At 46.5% G+C, this 19,876-nt stretch overlaps 1 protein-coding gene across 4 annotated transcripts in view; it reads left to right on the top strand.

Annotated features, from left to right (window-relative positions):
• Nucleotides 1-19,876, top strand: part of TEX2 (testis expressed 2) — a 92,408-nt gene that overhangs the window by 50,758 nt on the left and 21,774 nt on the right. For all 4 annotated transcript variants that reach the window (XM_033089516.1, XM_033089517.1, XM_033089518.1 and 1 more), the window contains 5 exons: nucleotides 658-858; nucleotides 1,859-2,198; nucleotides 3,418-3,665; nucleotides 14,431-14,577; nucleotides 19,651-19,750. In XM_033089516.1, the coding sequence (XP_032945407.1) occupies nucleotides 658-858; nucleotides 1,859-2,198; nucleotides 3,418-3,665; nucleotides 14,431-14,577; nucleotides 19,651-19,750 (1,036 nt within the window). The remainder of the gene's footprint in view (nucleotides 1-657; nucleotides 859-1,858; nucleotides 2,199-3,417; nucleotides 3,666-14,430; nucleotides 14,578-19,650; nucleotides 19,751-19,876) is intronic.

Here is a 19,876-nt window from a genome sequence, read left to right as displayed (position 1 = left end):
CAGGCGTTTGCGTATTGTTGGTACTTCAGTAGGTTTGCTCTTTTTAAAAAATCAATGCATAAGTACATTTATGTTGGTGGAGGGGGCCTGGACTGCAGTTTTACTCATTTAAGTTACTATATATCTTTGAATTTGGATCATATCTATGATTTATTTAATGGCTAATGCTGAATGATCTGCTTTACTGGCTGATTTCAGAGAGACAGAAATGGAGGGGTAGGTGTTCTTGGGGTCCTGGAATGGTAACGTGATTTAATACAGTCTGTGAAATTTCAAGGATTGTTTGCCAGTGGACTGGCTATTTAAGGAAGCCAGGCTGGGTGGGATTACTCAACCTCTCTATTTTCATGAACAATTTTGAGTTTTCTGATTTGCTTGTCAGCTTTTAAAAAGGAAAGGAACCTTTTATTTCAGCTAATGGACATTGCCATTCTCCCCCAAATCCAGATTTTCAGTTATCAAGAACATAGCACATTACACCTCAGCACAGATTATCCTTCAAGCACTTGTCTCAGCAACCTGTAGTCATCAGTAAATTGACACTTGAGTCATAGTCAGGTTTGGTTTCAGTGTCCCAAATATCGGTGGTCATCATTTTCATATTGAATCCAATGTGTATTTATTCTAATTTTGCTAATGGAAGTTTTTCTCCATCAGGGATGGATGAATGAAATTTCCAACTATGATCCAGAAACTTACCATGCGACTTTGACACATTCAGTCTTTGTTCGACTTGAAGGTGGGACCTTAAGACTTTCAAAGCCCAATAAAAATATATCCAGGAGGGCAAGCTACAATGAAGCAAAGCCAGAGGTTACCTACATCAGCCAGAAAATCTACGACCTCTCAGACAGCAAGGTGAGCCCAGATGGTTTTAGAAGCTTGGATGAATGAAAAGCATTTGGAATCTTGGTTGCATCACTGTATTCTTCCCCTAACGAGGTCCAAGGTCGTGTGTGTGTGTGTGTGTGTGTGTGTGTGTGTGTGTAAATAGTACCTCTCAAATGTTAGTGTGCATATGAATCTCCTGAGCAGCTTTCTAAATGCAGGTTCTAATTCAGTAGTTCTGAGTGGGGCCTGAGAGTCTGCGTTTTGATGAGCTCCCAGGTGATACCCATGCCCTGGCTGGTGGACCACACTTGGAGGAGCAAGGGCAAAGCACACACTGCTGACTTTGAGAGTTAATTTTTTCAGTCAAACGAAAGCTATGTGTGGTAGTGCTAGGGTAATAACTAATGAAGACTCTGTAAAGGCGAAAATTATGGATATGCAAAATAACTATGTTTTGATAAAAGCATTATCTACTTCTGTTTCTGAGAAATGTAAAGTATTTGTTATTCCAAAAAGCTATAGATTTTCTATTCTTCTTACAATTGACGTGAGTGATCTTTTAAGTTTCTCCAAAATGACAGAAATATTTAAACTTTTATAAAAACTTCTTAACTTGAGGTTAATAAACTTGAGCTTCCCATCTAGATCTAGTTTGATAAATTCTTTTTTTTTTTCCTGCCAGCTTATGTTTGGCCCAGGATCATTAAACTCAATTGATATCCAAACTTAGTTGATGATAATTCACTAAACAATTATTGTACTATTGTTACCAGAAATTATAGAAATTTGTAACTCTTCCAAAATTCTTAAACATCTACTTCCTGGAATAATTTTGAAGAATGACAAGTCATTTCTAAATATTTATTCCAGTTTCTATAGTCATGCTAGAGACAGGTGTTAATTATTTCACATTCATCATTATAGTCAAAAATACTATAAAGTTTGCATTTGTGCTCTGTATATTTTAATGCACAATTTAGCCAATTCTTAATTTAGTATGTAAATCATCATTTCCCTTTCTCTGTAGATTTATCTTGTACCTAAAAGTTTGGCTCGAAAACGAATCTGGAATAAAAAGTACCCCATTTGTATTGAACTTGGTCGACAAGATGACTTTATGTCCAAGGCCCAGACTGATAAAGAGACTTCTGAAGAAAAGCCACCAGCTGAGAGAGAGCTGGGAGGCGAGGACCCTAAGAAGCTACCCCATCCCCAGGAGGGAACAAGAGCTGGCCAGCGAGATCAGATATTGTATCTCTTTGGGAGAACTGGCCGAGAAAAAGAGGAGTGGTTTAGGAGATTTATTCTGGCATCTAAGCTGAAGTCCGAAATCAAGAAGCCACCTGGTGTCTCTGGAAGTAAACCAGGTAATGACACGTGTGCTAAATGCTTATGTATTTTTAAAAGGCCTGTGGGAGACTTGAGATTCCCAGGTAGGAAGGAAGGAGGCCCACTCTGAATTGATGACTGTCTGTCTGACACCTAAGGTGTGTTCTTATGAATAATTTACCTTTTAGGCTGATCACTGCAACCCTTTATACTGGATCATTTAAGCAAGGATGGAACCATTTGCAGATGTGTATTTTTTGGCCTTTGCTGGTTCCTTAGGCTTATGTTTATTTTTCCATAGTGTGACTCCTGAGGGAAGACGCAACAGCAGAGCCCTAGTTATAATAAGGCGGTGGCCAGTGCTGTCAAGCTCCTGGCCCGCTTTATGTCCTCCAAGCCTCAGCTCACATGGAAGTACAGGATCCTCTGGGCTCCAGACCCGCTGCATTTGCACGGATAGCCTTGCACCTCTGCTCATTCCTCTCCTCCTGCCCTGTGTCCTCTGCTGGAGCTTCACTGAATCTCTCACTGTTCAAACATTTTGTGCCCTGTCATTGCTTTTTACACATGCTGTTCCCTCTACCTGGAATGCGCTTCCCCCTCCTGGGCCAAGAAAATGCCAACTATTTCCTCAAGGTCACTACCTGTGAAAGTCTGTACTGGGGTAAGCGCCTCTCGGCTGTCTTAGGCAGAGGTAGTCACCCCCTTCTTTCTGCCTTAAAAGTCCTTTAGTCGTGCTTCAGCTACAAGGCTAATTGTAGAAAATTGTGATTTATTTGCCTAGGTGCCTGAGTTCAAGGGCAGGGAGTATGTCTTATTCTTCTTTCTGAGGTGGAATTGGCTCAGAGAAGTGCTTGATAAAAAATTTGCTGAACGGAAGATGGCATGTTCGGGATTGCCCCGAACTATGGATGAACAGTTAGCTTTCTGCCTACTTTCCTTGCCCCCGGGGGCATGTCAGTCCTTTATTTGACCCTAAGAGATCACTAGGAAAAAAGAAAAAGGTATCTACCAGTGTGTTTCATAGCTCCCATTACTCTGACTTGTCATGGAGAGAAATAAAAACTTCTAAAAAATTATTTATCATCAGAATGGAAGGTATTTTTTCAGGGTGGGAAATAACCTTATAAATATTTTTTCAAGTCATTTGATAGCATTTTAGCTGCGTTTCAGCTTGGCCCGGTGGAGTTCTGCATTTCATTTGCTTTGCAGCACTTTTCTTCATCTGTGTTAATAGCCATCTCCTCTTTGCTGCAGGGGTTTTGCCCTCACACAGCAGACACAGCAGCCCCTCGGGGCACCTGACGCATAGCCGCAGTAGCAGCAAAGGCAGCGTGGAGGAGGTTATGACCCAGCCAAAGCAGAAGGAGCTGGTGGGCACCGTGCGGCAGAAGATGCTCCTGGACTACAGCGTGTACATGGCCAGGTGTGTCCCCCAAGAGAACCGAAGCCCCCAGAGGAGCCCCGTGCCGAGTGCGGAAAGCAGCCCCACAGCTGGGAAAAAGGTAACGCTGGCTGCCTGGCCGTAGCTTCTCTGCTCTTCCACTTCCACTCCTTTCTTCATACCTAAGCACTCCGAGCGCCTCCTGTGTACCAGGCCCTGTTCCAGGCATTGGGACACAGTGATGAACAAGACAGAAGGGAGGGCCCTGCCCTCAGGGAGCTTTCAGTCGAGTCAGGGAGACGGCAAGAAGCAAACATCGGGTGGTGATAAGAATGAAAATAAAGCCAATACGGAAGGATGGAAAATGGCCAGAACTTCTGTTTTAGATCAGTGGTCAAGGAGGACCTCTGTGAGGAGATGACATTTGGGCAGAGATCTGACCAAAGTGAGGAAGTGAGCCATGGGGATATATGTGGGAGGAGCATTTCGGGGGTGGGGGGCAGCAAGTACAAAAGCCTCGAGCAAGGAACTGCCCTGAGGCCAGTGTGGGTGAGAGTGAGCAAGGGACCAAGAGGCAGGGCCTCACCTGCCAGTTCCAAGGGGTATGGGCAGCCCCGGAGGATTCTGAGCAGGGGTAACTGTCTGATCTAAGTTTTAAAAAAGGTAGTGGCTCTCTGGACAATTGGCTGTAGGAGGAAGGGAGTGGGGGGGAGGCAGTTACAGCAGTGGAGAATGGGGCTGAGATTAAGGTGGTAACTAACCGCAGTGGTGAGAAGGGGCTGCTTCGGGATGTGTCTGGAGGGGAGCTGGCTGCATGTGCTGATGAGTTAGATGTGAGGTGTGAGAGAACCAGCCGAGCTGCTCACCTAAGCCACAGCGTGACCAGTGGGCAAGTTCACAAATCCTTAGTGATAGAGGTCTGTTTCCTCACACTGTTTCTCAAATTCTCAGCCTCCTGGCCTTTGTCCAGGGCTTTTGGAGATTTACCACCAGCGTTATTTCCAAAGTGTAACATGCTAGACATTGTCTCAAGATCATCTGTGATGAGATAAATAATATTAGCTGCCATATATTAGTCTCTGTTAGGCTCTTTGATAAAACCCCCGGACCTCTCGAACAGTCTTGCAAACTTGATGACATTCTCTCCATTTGGTGGATGGAGAAACAGGCTCACAGAAATTAAGTAGCGTAATTTCGCAGTTGCTGTGGTGGAGTGTACAAAGCCTGACCTGAGACTCCAAAGACCCTCAGCTACCGCGTCAGCCATTTCGATAAGTCGTTCTAATTGTGCTTGACCTGAGGCCTCCCGCCACTACTTCCACAAATGTTCTGAGACCATGACATCCCACCGGTGGAGCACGAAGCCTGTTTTAACATGTTCAGTTACTAAAGTGTTTCTAGTGTTCTTAACAGGAAGCATTCAGTACCTTCCTCTTTGTGCCTCTAGTCTTGACTCATTCTGTTGATCCCCTGTCTTCAGTATGGAAGGGGCCCCTGAACCTTCCTCACGGAACCTGTTTTCACTGGGCAAAAAAAACCATATGCCTTTGCTGGCCCACTGCCTCTGCCCTCTGACCTGAGTTACCAGCAAGCACGGGAAGTAGACCACCCTCTAGGCCAGAGTGGGGTAATATAAAACTGTCTGGAAATGTCCTATTTATCACTAGTGAATCCCTCTCCGCCAAATTCCTTTTATCCCTGGGCTATCAGCTGCCTGGACTCTCATGAGACTCAGGAAAAGCAGGAGGAGAATTGTGCACTGATGTAAGAAAACAATCTAATAAAAAGCTTGCTTTTTAAAAGAGTTCCTTAAATTACATCAAAGAAGTTTTAGAACATTGTTTCCTCAGTATGTGTTTCATGTGCATGTATCATGTAATCACTGGGGTCTGTGGGAGCCCTAGGAGGGGCTGGGAGACCCTGATGCCACACAGCCCAGCCCCTCTACCCAGCGTTGCTAGTGCAAACCTTTCTGGGTACTTGGCACTTACCCCTTTAAGCACCAAAACATTTTTTCCCCTCTTCTAAGTCTGATGAAAATCTTTAAAAACCACATTGTACTTCTGGCCCCCTTAGGTGGAGCAGGTAGGCATGATTTAACCTTTCCTGGATAATTTAAAGACTCAGTATAAGAAACGGAAATTCAGGCTGGTCGTCATGCGGGGCTACATGAGGTCTGTGTCCCACTGTCCCTTTCACCCCTAGTCTGAGGCTTCCCAGACTGCAGACTCCGCAGTATTTTCTCTCGGTTGTCAGTTGGCTGGTGTGGGGAGGTGTCTTTCTAGCTGGCTTTTGCTGGAGCACTTATCCCCATTTGCCTCCGCACCCTTGTTAATTTAGTGATTCTAATCTGCACGGGTGAGGAAACCAGAGCCAGGATTGTGTGAACAGAGATAACTGTCTTTGAAAGCGGGGCCTTTGAAGAAATCACTTGAGTTTTAGTGCTGGGTTCCTACATCCACTTGGCGTGCCTGAACCGTGTGTGGGCCACGTCCTGGCTCTCAGGGGTGGTCTGGTAGTCTTCAGGAAAGCATAGGTGTGTGTTTTAGTTATCTATTACTGCATGACAAACAGCCCCAAGAGTGATGGCTTAAAATAGTAAGTTATTTATTTTGCTCACAAGTTTGTAATTTCACCAGGCTTAGCAGTGAAGGCTTCTCTCTGCTCCACACAGCGTCAGTGGGGAGGCTGGACGGGGGGCTTCCAAGATGGCTCACTCGAGTGGCCGGCAAGTAGATGCTAGTTGTTGGCTAGGAGCTCAGCGAGGGCTGAAGGCTGGAGGCCTCAGTTCTACTCTTTGTGACCTAGGCAGCCCTCAGCATGGTGACCCGGTACCGAGGCAAGCGTCCCTAAGGAAAGAGCCAGGCAGACATTGTATTGCTTTTTGTAACCTAGTCTCAGAAGTAAAATAATGTCACTTCCATCATGACCTGTTGGATAAGGCAGTCATAAAGGCCCTCCTGGGTTCCAGGAGATGGGCATAGATTCCACCTCTTGCTGATGGAAGAGCAAATTCTTGGAAGAGCGTGTGGGATGTGAAATATCATTGCTCAATTGTTGGAAAATAAGACCTGCTACAGTGTTCCTATACTAATTTTATTACTTTTCATGTTTTCCGTTATACGTCAGTGGAGATAATTCTTTATTAGTTTTATTTCTTATTAATTTAGCAATACGAGCAAGCAAGGACCTTTTACTCCCATCCTTGATTTTATTTCCTTTTGTGTGTGTGTGTGCATGTAAAACATTAACATGGTGCCAGAAATCAAAGCTGTACAAAGACATACTCAGGAAAGTGCCATCTCCCCCACCCTGTTCCTGCTGTTCTCCATGCTCATCCCATTCACCCCCTGTGGTAAACCAGTCTCCTTCGTCTCTGGTTTATCCTTTCTGGGTTTATCCCCCCTTCTGCCTTATTCAAAGGATAGCATACTATGGCGACTCTTTTACACATTGTCACTTTGCAGTACATTCTGGAAATTATTCCACATCAGTTCATAGGTATCTCCCCCCCCTCCTTGTTTTTAACAGCTGCGAAGTACTTACTCCCTTGTGCAAATGTTCTATAGTATGTTCAGTCTCTCTCTCATATGGACATCTGGTTGTTTCCAATATTTTGCAATTACAACCCATCCTATAATGAATAACTTTGTGTTTGTGTATTTCTGGTTGTTGGCGGTGTATCTTCAAAGTGACATCTTAGAAGTGGGATTGCTAGATCAGAAGGTAAAAGCACATGTAGTTTTGTTAGATATTGCCAAATTCTCCTCCATAAGGGTTGCACTGTTGTGCGTGCCCACCAGGAATGGGAATGCCTGTTTCCCCCCAGTCTTGCCAAATGTGGACCTTTTGGATGTGGTCATTCGTGCTTGTTCTTCCTGCCAATGACTGGGCCAGGTTATTTCTTAGGGTCCAGATTGCCTCTGAGATCATGAGTCCAAGAGAGACGCAAAGCACTCAGAGACACAAAGGAACCCTTGACATCTTTCAGGTTATTCTGTCACCTCGTCATGTTGGCCGCCACCCAGCTCCAGCCGTTGCCTCGGCCTCTCCCCTCCCCACCCCTCCTGCTGCTGCTGTCTCTTACAGGCTGTGGTCAAAGCACCTCTTACCCTGGGCTCCAGGTCTAATGGCAACTCCCACCCACTTGGCCTCCTTTCTCAAGTGTTGCCTAATGCTAAACTAGGTCAAGAGGTGAATGGGGCCACTGGTGCTCAGGAGCCAAACCCATGTGAAAAACACCCAATGAGAGAGTTAGTAAATGTGGACTAGAGTTGTATTGAACAGTGCTAAAATACTTTGGGTGGTTATTCTTACCTACTGTAATTAAAACATATTCTGGGGATGCTGCATATTGAAATCACTTTGGAGCTCAAATTTTGAATCATAAAGTACTCCTCCACCCCTGCTGCTGCTGTCTCTTACAGGCCGTGGTCAAAGCACCTCTTACCCTGGGCTCCAGGTCTAATGGCAACTCCCACCTACTTGGCCTCCTTTCTCCAGTGTTGCCCAATGCTAAACTGGTTCTAGAAAGGGCCTGGTTCTCCAGATGTTTACTGGTTAGTGACCAGTCGCTTGTCCTGTGACTTGTCCTTGTGACTCTGCTTTGTCCCACAACCACAGGCTGTGCCAGCTTCTGAAGTCTCCAGACCCCTCTGATCTTGGCACCATTTTCTCTCTTCTCAGGCACTTAACCTCTAGAGTAGTGAGAGGCACCCTGAGTCTGGCTGAGGAGCCTGGAGCTTTACCCTCTTGGCGAGGTAGCCTGCTTGGTTTGCGGGGCAGATTTAAATAGCAATTCAGAAAACAAGAAAATAAGGAAGCTCTTTTTAAAAATGTCTAAAGGTGGCATGGTATTAGTCCTAGTGTGGGTACCTCAGGAAGGGAGACCCCACAGGCCACCTGCAAATTTGCTCAGGGTTGTAAGGCCAGGGAGGCTGCCAGTTCTGTGTACCCCGAAGGGGCCTGCCTGGGAGAGAGGACCGTCGGTGAGGTGGTGGTGGGCCTGTCCTCCAGGCTCAAGGCTCCGGTGGTCAGGTCATGTCAGGCACTTCATGCTTCTTTTCCATGAAAGGTTTAAGAAATATTTATAGATAGTGTTGGCTGCCCCAGGTTTGGAGAGTCCTGTCTTCATTATTACTAATTACAGTCATTATCTTGTTACCTATAAATGGATCATAAGATGTTATTCTCTGTTTGGTGTTATCAAGAGATGAGAACCCTACAAAGTAAATAGGAATCAACTAGAAACCAGGAAATCTTAATTGGCAGAGTGGTATTCCAGGGCTTCCCCTTTCCCCCCTCAAAGTCGGCTTTTCAAACATTTAAAAGTAGAATTGAAAAGTGCTTGTCATATAATAAGTAAAAAATCTGAAGTCATATGTACAATTTAACAATAAATTTGGACAGGATATAGACAAGAGTGCCAAGACAATTCAGTGGGGTAAAGAATAGTCTTTTCAACACATGGTGCTGGAACAACTGGTATCCACATACAAAAGAATGAAGTTGGACCCCTACTTCACACCATATACAAAAATTGACTCAAAATGGATCATAGACCTCCATATAAAAGCTAAAACTATAAAATTCTTGGAAAAAAAGATAGGAGTAAATCCCTGTGATTTTGGGTTAGGTAAAACTTTCTTAGATAGGACACCAAAAAATGCACACAACCAAAGAAAAAAATAGATAAATTGCACTTCATCAAAATTAAAAACGTTTGGGCCAGCCCAGTTGCTCAAGCGGTTAGAGCTCCGTGCTCCTAACTCCGAAGGCTGCCGGTTCGATTCCCACATGGGCCAGTGGGCTCTCAACCACAAGGTTGCCAGTTCAATTCCTCGACTCCTGCAAGGGATGGTGGGCTCTGCCCCCTGCAACTAAGATTGAACACGGCACCTTGAGCTGAGCTGCCTCCCGGAAGGCTCAGTTAGTTGGAGCGCGTCCTCTCAACCACAAGGTTGCCGGTTCGACTCCTGCAAGGGATGGTGGGCTGTGCCCCCTGCAACTAGCAACGGCAACTGGACCTGGAGTTGAGCTGCGCCCTCCACAACTAAGACTGAAAGGACAACAACTTGAAGCTGAATGGCACCCTCCACAACTAAGATTGAAAGGACAACAACTTGTCTTGGAGAAAAAAAAAAAGTCCTGGAAGTACACACTGTTCCCCAATAAAGTCCTGTTCCCTTTGCCCCCCCCCAAAAAAAAATCTTAAAAAAAAAAAAATTAAAAACATTTGTGCTGCAAACAGTACCATCAAGAAAGTGAAAAGACAACTCCACAGAATGGGAAAAAAAAAAAAAAACATTTACAAATCTTATATCTGATCCAGAACCTAGAATATATAACAAACTCTTACAACTCAATAATGAAAAGTAAATAACCAAAATAAGACATGGACAAAGGATCTGAAGAGACAGTTCTCCAAAGAGGATAGACAAGTGCATCCCTATGGTACTCTTCCCAGCCCATTTCCACTGCTGTCTGCAGCAGGGCCACCCTTACCTGCCCTTATTGCAGCACCTTCAACCTGGACCAGCAGGAGCTGGTGAAGCACTGTGGGCAACCACCACAGTGACCTCAACGTGGTAGTTTGCCCCAGCTGCTCGATTATGCCCTGGGGTGACCCCAGTCACAAGAGAACCAACTTTTGGCAGCACCTGCTCCATCAGCCCAAGTTCTCCTACGACACCTGTGTCGGCTGCAGCATCCGTGAGGAAGCCGCCTTTCAGGCCATCCTGGCCCTGCCTTTCTTTGAGAACTGAAGGCGCAGCCCAGCCACTAGGACAGCCTTCCCACCTCAGGGACAGGGCTGTGCTGGCTCTCTGTGGTCTGGCACCTGCACTGGAATGTGCCTTGCGGGCCTGGGGGGATCTTCATCATTGCAGGAGGAGAGCCGGTCCCCACGATTGCCACGGCCCGGGCAAGACCCCAGGACCCTCGCCGTCAGAGGACGACCTCCTGTGCTCCTGGCTGAGTGTGGCTGGTTTCTTAGGTCTTCCAGGCCGAGCCGGCAGCCCTCCTGGGGATGGCCTGTTGGGACTGAGAGCAGTTGGCTGTCTGTATCTCTCAAAGCCATCATGTGTCCTCCCCTTGCGGAGGCGGAGCCCTGGCGACACCCTGCCAGCCGCTGGCGTCAGTGCTTCCCTGGTACTGGTACTGGCTTTGTGATACCTAGAAATTCTGGCACTTTCTATATTATCCAGTGTGATAACCTTTTCTTATTTTTTGTAGAGCAAAGACAAAGCAGTTACTCTTTATGCTGCAATATCTGTCTTTCACTAGGAACAATAGTATTTTTATTGAACATTTACAAAATTATATTTTTTTAAAAAAAGAAAAAATAAATAGTTGTGGGATTGAGCTGGGGAGGGAAGGAGAGATGGGGCAAATGCTAGAGCCAAAATGAATCTTGGGGTTTTGCCTGTGTGCCTGGGACGGTGGTGGCCATGTCCCAGGTCACCTCAGTGTTTTCCAGGGTTCCTACGTCTGGTTTGTCGTTTCCCTTGGATAACGACCAGGAAGAAATCCCAACAACCAGAAGGAACTCCCAACACCCTGGCCATTTGCAGTGATTGCTTAGCTGTTCTGGGGCCTTCTCCTGCCCGGGTCCTGGCCTCAGCCGCACTGTCACCTCTCCAAAGCTGACCACATCCCACCTTAGGCAGGGCCACCCCCAGTGGTGGCAGAATTGGTTGGGGAACCTGTGCATTGGCGGGCTGGGCCAGAAAACGCTTGTCAGTATTCTTGTTCAATTCTTGACATAAATTATTGCATCTTTATTCACTTGTTTATTTTGATAAGAAACATCTTTTTTTTTAAATTAAAGTTTATTGGGGTGACAATGGTTAGTAAAGTTACATAGATTTCAAGTGTACAATTCTGTAATACATCATCTGTATATCACATTGTGTGTTCACCACCCAGAGTCAGTTCTCCTTCCATCACCATATATTTGAAATTATTGCTGTCTTTTAAAAAAATTTAAAAGAAACATTTCAAAGCATCTAAGAAAAAGAAGAAAGTTGCCCTTTCTAAATGTACATATATAGTGGAAATAATGAAATGCATGTTCTTCTCAAATTCCTTCCATTAGCCAACAGAAATACCGGGGGTGCCAAAAAAATGTATACACATGACTTGTATTCATCTTTTGTTATTGGTATATATTGAGTATTACAATTTTAATGCAGTTTTTTCCTTTCTTAAAATGTGTATACATTTTTTTGGCACTCTTCTGTATTAGGAAATGTATGCACATTTATTCTTTAAGCTCTTTAATGTTTATGACATTCACTGGAAGGGAGTTCTTTCTGGCAGCCTGTTGAATCCAGAAGCTGTTTTGAAGCATTCTGCTGCTCTTGGATTTTCCTTTGTTCCCAGTGAGGCTGTGGAGAGAAGCCTGCATTAGGAAAAGGAACTGTTGGAAACAAAAAGCAACCTGCTTGTTAGTTATTTCAGAAATCTGTTTCTACATCGTATGTCTTTGGCTTGAACATAAATTGTGAAATAGCCTTTGTTTCTTGCTATTTTGTTAAACCTCTTTCCTGCAAGTAACTGAGGTTGTAAAGAAAGGTTAATAAAGGGTAGACTCCCACTTGAGAAGGGAGAGTCTCTTCTGTAGCCTACAGATCTAAATAAGACCTGGTGCCCTGTGGGGGCAGCAATGAGGCAATGCCCGAAAAGCTGGGGAGGAGAGCACCGTCCTGGGTGGGTGTTTACTTAGAAGCCTGTATACATCCTCTGATGTGACTCAGAGACAATAACCCTAGGAAAGCTGGACCAGATCCCCTTGGGGGTGGGTGCAGATGTTCAGGCGGAGAGAAAAGTGATTCCATAAAACATGCACGACTTGTGGCCTGAGTGCCCACAGATCACAGACTTCTGCTGTCTGTCCAGGACCTGGTGCTAGAAATGTCTTGGTTAATATCAAAAGCCATTACAGCACTAGAAAAGCACGGAGAGAATGCTCTCCAGCCATCAAAATGAGTGAGGAAGAGCCATGTCTTCTGAAATGGAACGATCAACGTGTATTATTTTTTTAAACCAGAGTTTAATATTTTTCAAATGAGACTCACCAACATTCATAAGGGAAACCTTTGAAAACACCCACGTTTGAAGGACTCCTAGAACATAAAATATCTCCCTTTATATGCAGTAACATTATATTGAAAAATGCAAGTGAGTCCCCAGGCCCCCAGAAAGAGAGATGGCACAGGCTCTGACAAGACCAGTAGACAGGTGGGTGCTGGGCAGTCTGCTGGGCCCCGCACAAGCTCAGGGGCTGCGTCACCTGGATCAGACCCTCCGAACTCCAGGCTTCAGGAAAATCATGCATAGGTGCATGCTATACACGTTTGGGGTGCTCACAAATCGTCACATCTCCATGTGTCAAATCCATGAGCACCAGGCCCCCTGTGTACTATGCCCCTGGCATAGGCACACAGCTGTGACGCGGGCACAATCACAGCTGCCCACGCGAGCACTGGCGTGAACGCACATTTACGGAGTATGGAGACAGTGAGGGTGTCTGGTGTGTGTACGCTAATAGGCAGCCCATGAGGGCAGGACAAAAAAAATCATTGAGAAGAGGAAGGGTGAATAATGGACAGATTTCTACGTTTCTAGTTCTTTTGGTCTTTGCTTCCCAAGGCTAATTGTTTCTATGAATCTGTAGCCTAATTAGAAACCTCAGCATAGGGAAACGTCTGTCACACCAGGAGCCAGTCACACCCTCTTCCTCCCTCCCACAGGACGGAGCAGGTGGAGATCCCGGAGCAGGAGGCTGTGAGTCAGGCTGTGCTGATAAAAGGGGGTGGCGGAGGGGTGCTCAGGCAGGGCGCTGAACAGTTCCGAGTCTGTTTGCATCCCTAAAATAAAAGTCCAAGTTCTTTCTGGGGTGTTGTGAGGCCTAAAAGAGGGAACCTGAGAGTGAGTCTTGTCCTAGGGCCAGTGGACAGCAGCAGTGCCAACGCCGATGACCAGCAAGCGTTACCTGCACTGAGCTCCTAACCTCAGCACACCCTCTGTGGTGTCGCTGCTGCTTCTCCCACCTCACGCTCAGCCTGGCCCTTTCCAGGCCAGAGTCCATCGTCCAATAATTAGCCTTGGAAGGTGGAGACTAGCGCAGGCTTGCTCTTCTCCTACCTTGAACATTGGCCGTGACAGACGTTTTCGATGGATTCTGCCCTGTGGAGGTGAGGCCCAGGGTATTTCACTGAGCTGCGATTGGTGAGAGCAGCTATAGGAGTGTCATGGAATTCCTGAGGGTGGCGCTCTCTGATCCAGGGCTGGGGTTCTCGACCTCACCTGTTCATTCTATTAGTGAGATACCCACTTGATACCCACTTAAATTAGTATCTCTGGGTGGAGGACCCAGCCAACAGTATTTTTAAGCACTCCCCTGCCCTTCACCCAAGAGAACCATGAGTTACAGAATCGGACTGAACGTAAGAATCCTGGGCATTGGGAAACTGGGGGGCTGCCTGGTGAGGACCAGCCTGACAGCTACTCATCCGGGGAGCCTTAGCTGGAAGAAAGATAGGCAGACGTTTGATCAGTACGCCATTGATTCAGAATGTTGGCAGCGAGCTAACTAGGGGGGCAAGGCAATTTGGCTGAACTACTTGTATAAAATATTAGCTGGTTCACAGGAAGACTGGTAGAAAAAGAAAATAGACAAAGAGGAGTTTTTATTTGTGATCGTGGCTTTTCTTTCTCTTCTCTTCACTGACGCAGTGTGAGACTTGTAATTTATAGGGAAGTAATAAGACTTACGTGGTTGCCCATCTCTCTAGGGAGGGACCTTCAGTGACTTTATAAAAACAAGCACCTGTCTTGTTCTCCAGTTGCTTTCTAGCTAATTTTGGTCCCTTTTCTTTTGCCAGTTGCCAGAGGCTCCACCCTCTGAGGAGGAAGAACAGGAAGCCTGGGTGAATGCCTTGCTTGGAAGAATGTTTTGGGACTTCTTAGGAGAGAAGTACTGGTCTGATCTGGTGTCTAAGAAAATCCAAATGAAACTCAGCAAAATAAAGGTATTGTTTTCCATACAAGAGGCTTCCAATACTTCACATTTATTACTTTCTGGAAGTCTTGTCCCATTGTAGCCTCAGTGACAAATAACTCAGTTTAAAGCATGTAACATACAAGAGCAGTAACAAACAGCACTGTCTGGGCTGTGACCTTGACTGTATGACTAACTGCATTGGGGGCTCGATGACCGTCCCTGTTGACGTTGCTCCTGGTTGTCGCCCTCATTGTTATCCACTCCAGGTGATAATCCAGAATTTGGTTTGGGAAAATGGGAGCTTTTGTAAACTTCTGTTATGTTTCAGTTAGTATTTCTGGAGCCCACCCAGCCTCACAGTCGAAGCAACAGGATGTGCTGAGGAAAATTCCAGGGCACTTGAAGACCTCTTTCACAAGTTCTGCTCCGTCGGCGAGCTGGGGGAGTTAGCAGTGCACTCTCAATGTCTGCGCTTGACCTTTACTTCTGGCCAGATGGCATTTTATTTTGGGCTCTCTCTTTGCTGAAGAAACCGTACTGGTGCTGATTTAGGCCCACTTGGGAGGGAGTTTAAACCGCATCAGTGTTCCTCACGATTGCCACTGAAAAGATACCACCTTTGTCAACCAAGAGACCTTCCTTGGGTTACTTAGAAATAAGTGTTTGATCCAGTGAAGACCCGTCCAAGGAAGAGTCACTTTGGTCCCCAAATCTTCACAGAGAGCTTACACAGTCAGCACTTAAGTCAGTGGATCTTTGGGGGTCCTGGATACCCCTGAGAAGCAGAAACAGTGGATCTTTTCCCTAGAAAAATCCATAGTGCCACAGAATTTTGCCCACGGCTTCAGAGAGTTCAAGGACTCTCTGTTAGGGAAGTGTGGACTAAGGTAAAATTGTCGTAGAAGGGAAATGTGAGCATGGAAGAGCTTTGGTTTGATTTCTCTCGTTCCTCTGGGTGACAGACAGCCTTTTCTGGCTCAGGCGAGCTCTGGCAAACTCTGTCTCCCTTCCCTAAACACCCGAAGAAGAGGAGAGAACGCCTCCTCAGCTGGAAGAGCAGGTTTCGAGGCAGAATTTGGGGCAGGAGTTTGGGAGGGCTCTGTTGACAGGGTCAGTTAGTTGTTCAGGTGGGTTGAGGGTTGAGCCCACCCAGCTAGTCAGGTCCGTGGGGAAAGCAGGAAGCAGCAGTGAACCTGACATGTTTGAAGATGAGAGGCCAGCAGCCAACCTGGAGCTCACTCACCCTTTTTGGTTTGGGGGAAATGATGGAGGCTTAGTGCCTGGGTCAGTGCCCATGGCCAGGGTTGATACTCCTCTCCCCAGAGACTGTCGGGGGCTCTGCCCTGAGCAGGAGGGCTGCAGGTCCTGATGGCTGAAAGCAGGGCATGCTCGAACTCCAGACGGGACACTGCTCTCCCTGTGACACACATTCCAAAACCAACCCAAAGAGGGGAGTGTCTTCCCCTTCTCTCTGTGGAGTCGGAAGTCCACAGAGCCTCTGCCCTCTTGCTGGAGAATGGTGGGCTCCCTCCTCTCAGAGGAAGTTGAAGGAAAGTCGTATTTTCATCTTCTCCCTTTGCTTGTCACATGGGCTTTGGCAGTTCACAAACTTTTTGTTTCTTGAGGTCAGAAGTGCTAGAAGGAGAAAAGGAGCCTAAAGCCAGTGGCACCAGTAGTCCAGAGGTAGGGGCAGTACCCCCTCCATTGCCAGCCTCAGCACCTTCTCCCTGAGTTGCTACCCATGAAGTGCCCTGCAGACCAGAAGGGACCCTGGCAATGGAATAAACAGGAAGGTAGCAGGATAGTACTCCAATTCTGAGCCTGCCACCACCCCTGCCAAAACAATTCTTCTTACCACCACTATCCACGTATCCCTGGAAGAACTCTTCCTCAAACCTAGTGCAGCGAGTTTGGTTAACAGCCAGTCAAGAGCCAGAATGGCTAGAGGAGCCTCAGCCTCTTTGACCCTGTGACAAAGGTCGCCCTGTCTCCTGGTTTCCCGTGAAGGCCTGACATATGAGAAGTCTTTGCTGGCCTTACCCTGCAGTCTCAGACTGTCACCCTCGCACATGGCAATGACTCATGTTGTGACAGAGCATCCCTGAGGGTGTATCTGGCACATGGTGGGTTTAAAACACGCTGAGCTTCTGTCCCAACAGCAAGTACACTCTTGGCCTCAGCTGGCTGCTCCAGTACCACCCTGGGGCTCTGAGTAGTTGGGGGCCTCTTGTGCCCATGTCAGCATCCAGCTTCTAACATACCACCCACCAACCTGAGAATGTCCCACACACCTGAATGTCCAGCGCTAATTGGGTTTACTCAGGAGGGTACAGAGCATACAGTGGGCTCCTGTCTCATTGTGGTGCCTGCCCTTCAGGTGGGCAGAAGAGGGGCTCTGGTTGAAAAGTGTGGGAGGAGGAATGAACTCTGCAGGGTAGGAGGGGGGCTGCTCCAGAGCCTGGTCCCGCAAGTTTTTTTTTTTTTTTTTTTTAAAGATTTTATTGGGGAAGGGGAACAGGACTTTATTGGGGAACAGTGTATACTTCCAGGACTTTTTTTTTTTCCCAAGTCAAGTTGTTGTCCTTTCAGTCTTAGTTGTGGAGGGCGCAGCTCAGCTCCAGGTCCAGTTGCCATTGCTAGTTGCAGGGGGCGCAGCCCATCATCCCTTGCGGGAGTCAAACCAGCAACCTTGTGGTTGAGAGGATGCACTCCAACCAACTGAGCCATCTGGGTGGCAGCTCAGCTCAAGGTGCCTTGTTCAATCTTAGTTGTAGGGGGCCTTGCGGGATTCAAGTTGTTGAACCGGCAACCTTGTGGTTGAGAGTCCACTGGCCCATGTGGGAATCGAACCGGCAGCCTTCGGAGTTAGGAGCACGGAGCTCTAACCGCCTGAGCCACCGGGCTGACCCCAAGTCCCGCAAGTTTTGATTCAGATCCGAGATCTGAACAAGGAGGGGGTGGGAATGGGTGAGAGATATTCTAGAATCTTGGAGTTGGGTACTCAGGTGAATAAGTAGGTAACCGAGCCCTGCTGATCCCCCTCCCCGTTCTGCTTATTGCTACTGTGAGCCCACCCCACCGTGCGAGTCTTTCTAAGTCCTCATCCTCCAGTCCCCTCCTCCATTGAGGTCCTGCGGGGCTTCAGGGTGCAGGATGGGATAGGGTGGGAAGTGGGACAGCTCGAGAAGGGACAGCACGTGCCTCCTGTCTCCATATTCGCTCCTATGGCTCAGTGTCAGACCTCTGTTCCTATAGAAACTTGTCTGCTCCTTACATACTGGTTGTAAAGTGACAATAATAGACAAAAAGGACCGGTGCAGGATTTTGTCTACATTCTTGGCCAAGTCGTGTTCTGCGTGCTGATTGGGAGACCAACCACCACAGGTCATAGATGCTTTGGAAAAAGATTTTCCCAACACAGCAAACACCAGTTCAGAAATGTACATTTGAATACTGCTTCTAGTCATGTTTTGTTCATCACAGACATCATAACCTTCCAGTGAACCCTTCCACCCCTGCAGAAAATCAGCGATGAAGTTCTCTGGTGAACCCTAAAACTGTGTAAGTTTCTCTGCAGAGAGACAGCTGAAGTGGTCCAGTCAAAACAGGCATTAAATTCATGCCTGGCTAGATGCGACCTTATTTCATGGGAAATTTTCAGCATAAATTTAATTTAAAAAAATTCTTAATTCTAAATTTTACAGAATTACTCTAATGTTCAAAGGGAGAAATACTCATGAGAATAAGGAAATTCTGGGGGGGGAAGAAAGGAAAGGGACTTGGCAGATTTTAAAATGTATCATAAAGCTACAGTAATAAAAGCATTTTGATACAGTGCTCAATACAGAGTCCAGTGTAGTAGGATTCTCATCTTTAAAGGTGGTGTTACAGATTAGCAGGAAAGTATTATCAATTAAAAGGTTCAGACACCTCACTAGTTATTGGGGAAAAAAATTAAGGTGGGTCCCTAATTTACATCTTACACTAAAATTAGGAATGGACTAAAGATTTAAAAGAAACAGTACATACACATACATAAATCCAGGTGGAGGAAACATAGATGTAGTAATTCTGGAGTCTTGGGTCACAGTAGGAATTTGTAAGTGTGATACCAGTACTTTTATGTTATTTTTTCTTTAGAGAGAATTTCTACTGATAGCTGTATTAATAGAGGTCCCACTCCAGTGGAGTGACCTGAGGGTCCAGGTAGAGAAAATAAAAGGGATGGTACAGCACCCAGGGCTGGCAGAAGTGGGGAGCTGTTACCACTCCCTGAAGGGGCAAAAGCAGGGGACAGTCACCAGAATTGGGGCGGCGCGGCTGTGTGGAGAGGGCTGCCTATCTGATAGGAGACTCGGCCTTTAGTAGAGGGAGGGGACAAATGCCCAACAATCCTCCGTATCCCTCCCGCTCCCCTGCCTACAGGTGTATCCCATTGGCCAAGTCCAACCAGCAGCCAGAGGGCAAGAGATCAGCCCTCGGCATATAGGGAGGAACTCAAATCCAGGGGGCAAACAGACAATGTCCAGCACAGGGTCAAGTGGTGTGATTTTTTTTCCCCCAAGGATTTTAATAAATGTGGGTTTGCCTATTAGAAATGGTGCAGCAATTTTTTAACTTCCAGTGGTAGCCTAAGAGAGGTTCGTTTTCCCGCACTTGAGCCAACTGTGGGTACTGTTAACCTGAGCAACATGACTGGCTCCTTCTCCACAGTCAGGGCTCTGGCCAAACACCACTCCTCAGAGGAGCCTTCACTGACTTCCTTACCTGAAATAGCCACCCTCCAGCCATGCCCCAGGCTCCCTCTGTCCCGTCACCTGCCTTATTTTCTCCATAGCACTAATCACTCTCTGAAGTTATTTGTGTACTTATTTATCTGTTTCCGCCTCTCCAATATAAGCCCCTTGAGAACAAGGACCTTGCCTGACTCATTCATGGTGCTGTCTGTAGTACAATGCCCACATGTAGAATGTGCTCAATAAATTTTGGTTAAATAAGTGTGTCCCCAAAACCTTGACCATCATTGCTTTTGAGAGTATGTTGAATTCTAACATTTACCAGGTTACTAACGTCTGATTCATTGTTTGCTTCTTTTCTCCAGCTCCCCTACTTTATGAATGAGCTAACTCTGACGGAACTTGACATGGGGGTGGCTGTGCCAAAAATCCTTCAGGCCTTCCAGCCTTATGTTGATCACCAAGGTAACTCTTAATGACTCTAGCGAGGAACTGACCATTTATATGACTGTGTCTCCATCGAGTTGGAGATTGAATACCAAGGCTTCATGTTCGGAGGGAGTTGGGGACTTGTTAACCGTTTCACGTTGG

Source organism: Rhinolophus ferrumequinum, chromosome 21, assembly GCF_004115265.2.
Source record: "Rhinolophus ferrumequinum isolate MPI-CBG mRhiFer1 chromosome 21, mRhiFer1_v1.p, whole genome shotgun sequence".
NCBI classification, from domain to species: domain Eukaryota; kingdom Metazoa; phylum Chordata; class Mammalia; order Chiroptera; family Rhinolophidae; genus Rhinolophus; species Rhinolophus ferrumequinum.
Note: the sequence above shows the minus strand (reverse complement) of the source record. Positions and strands in the feature narration are given on the sequence as shown.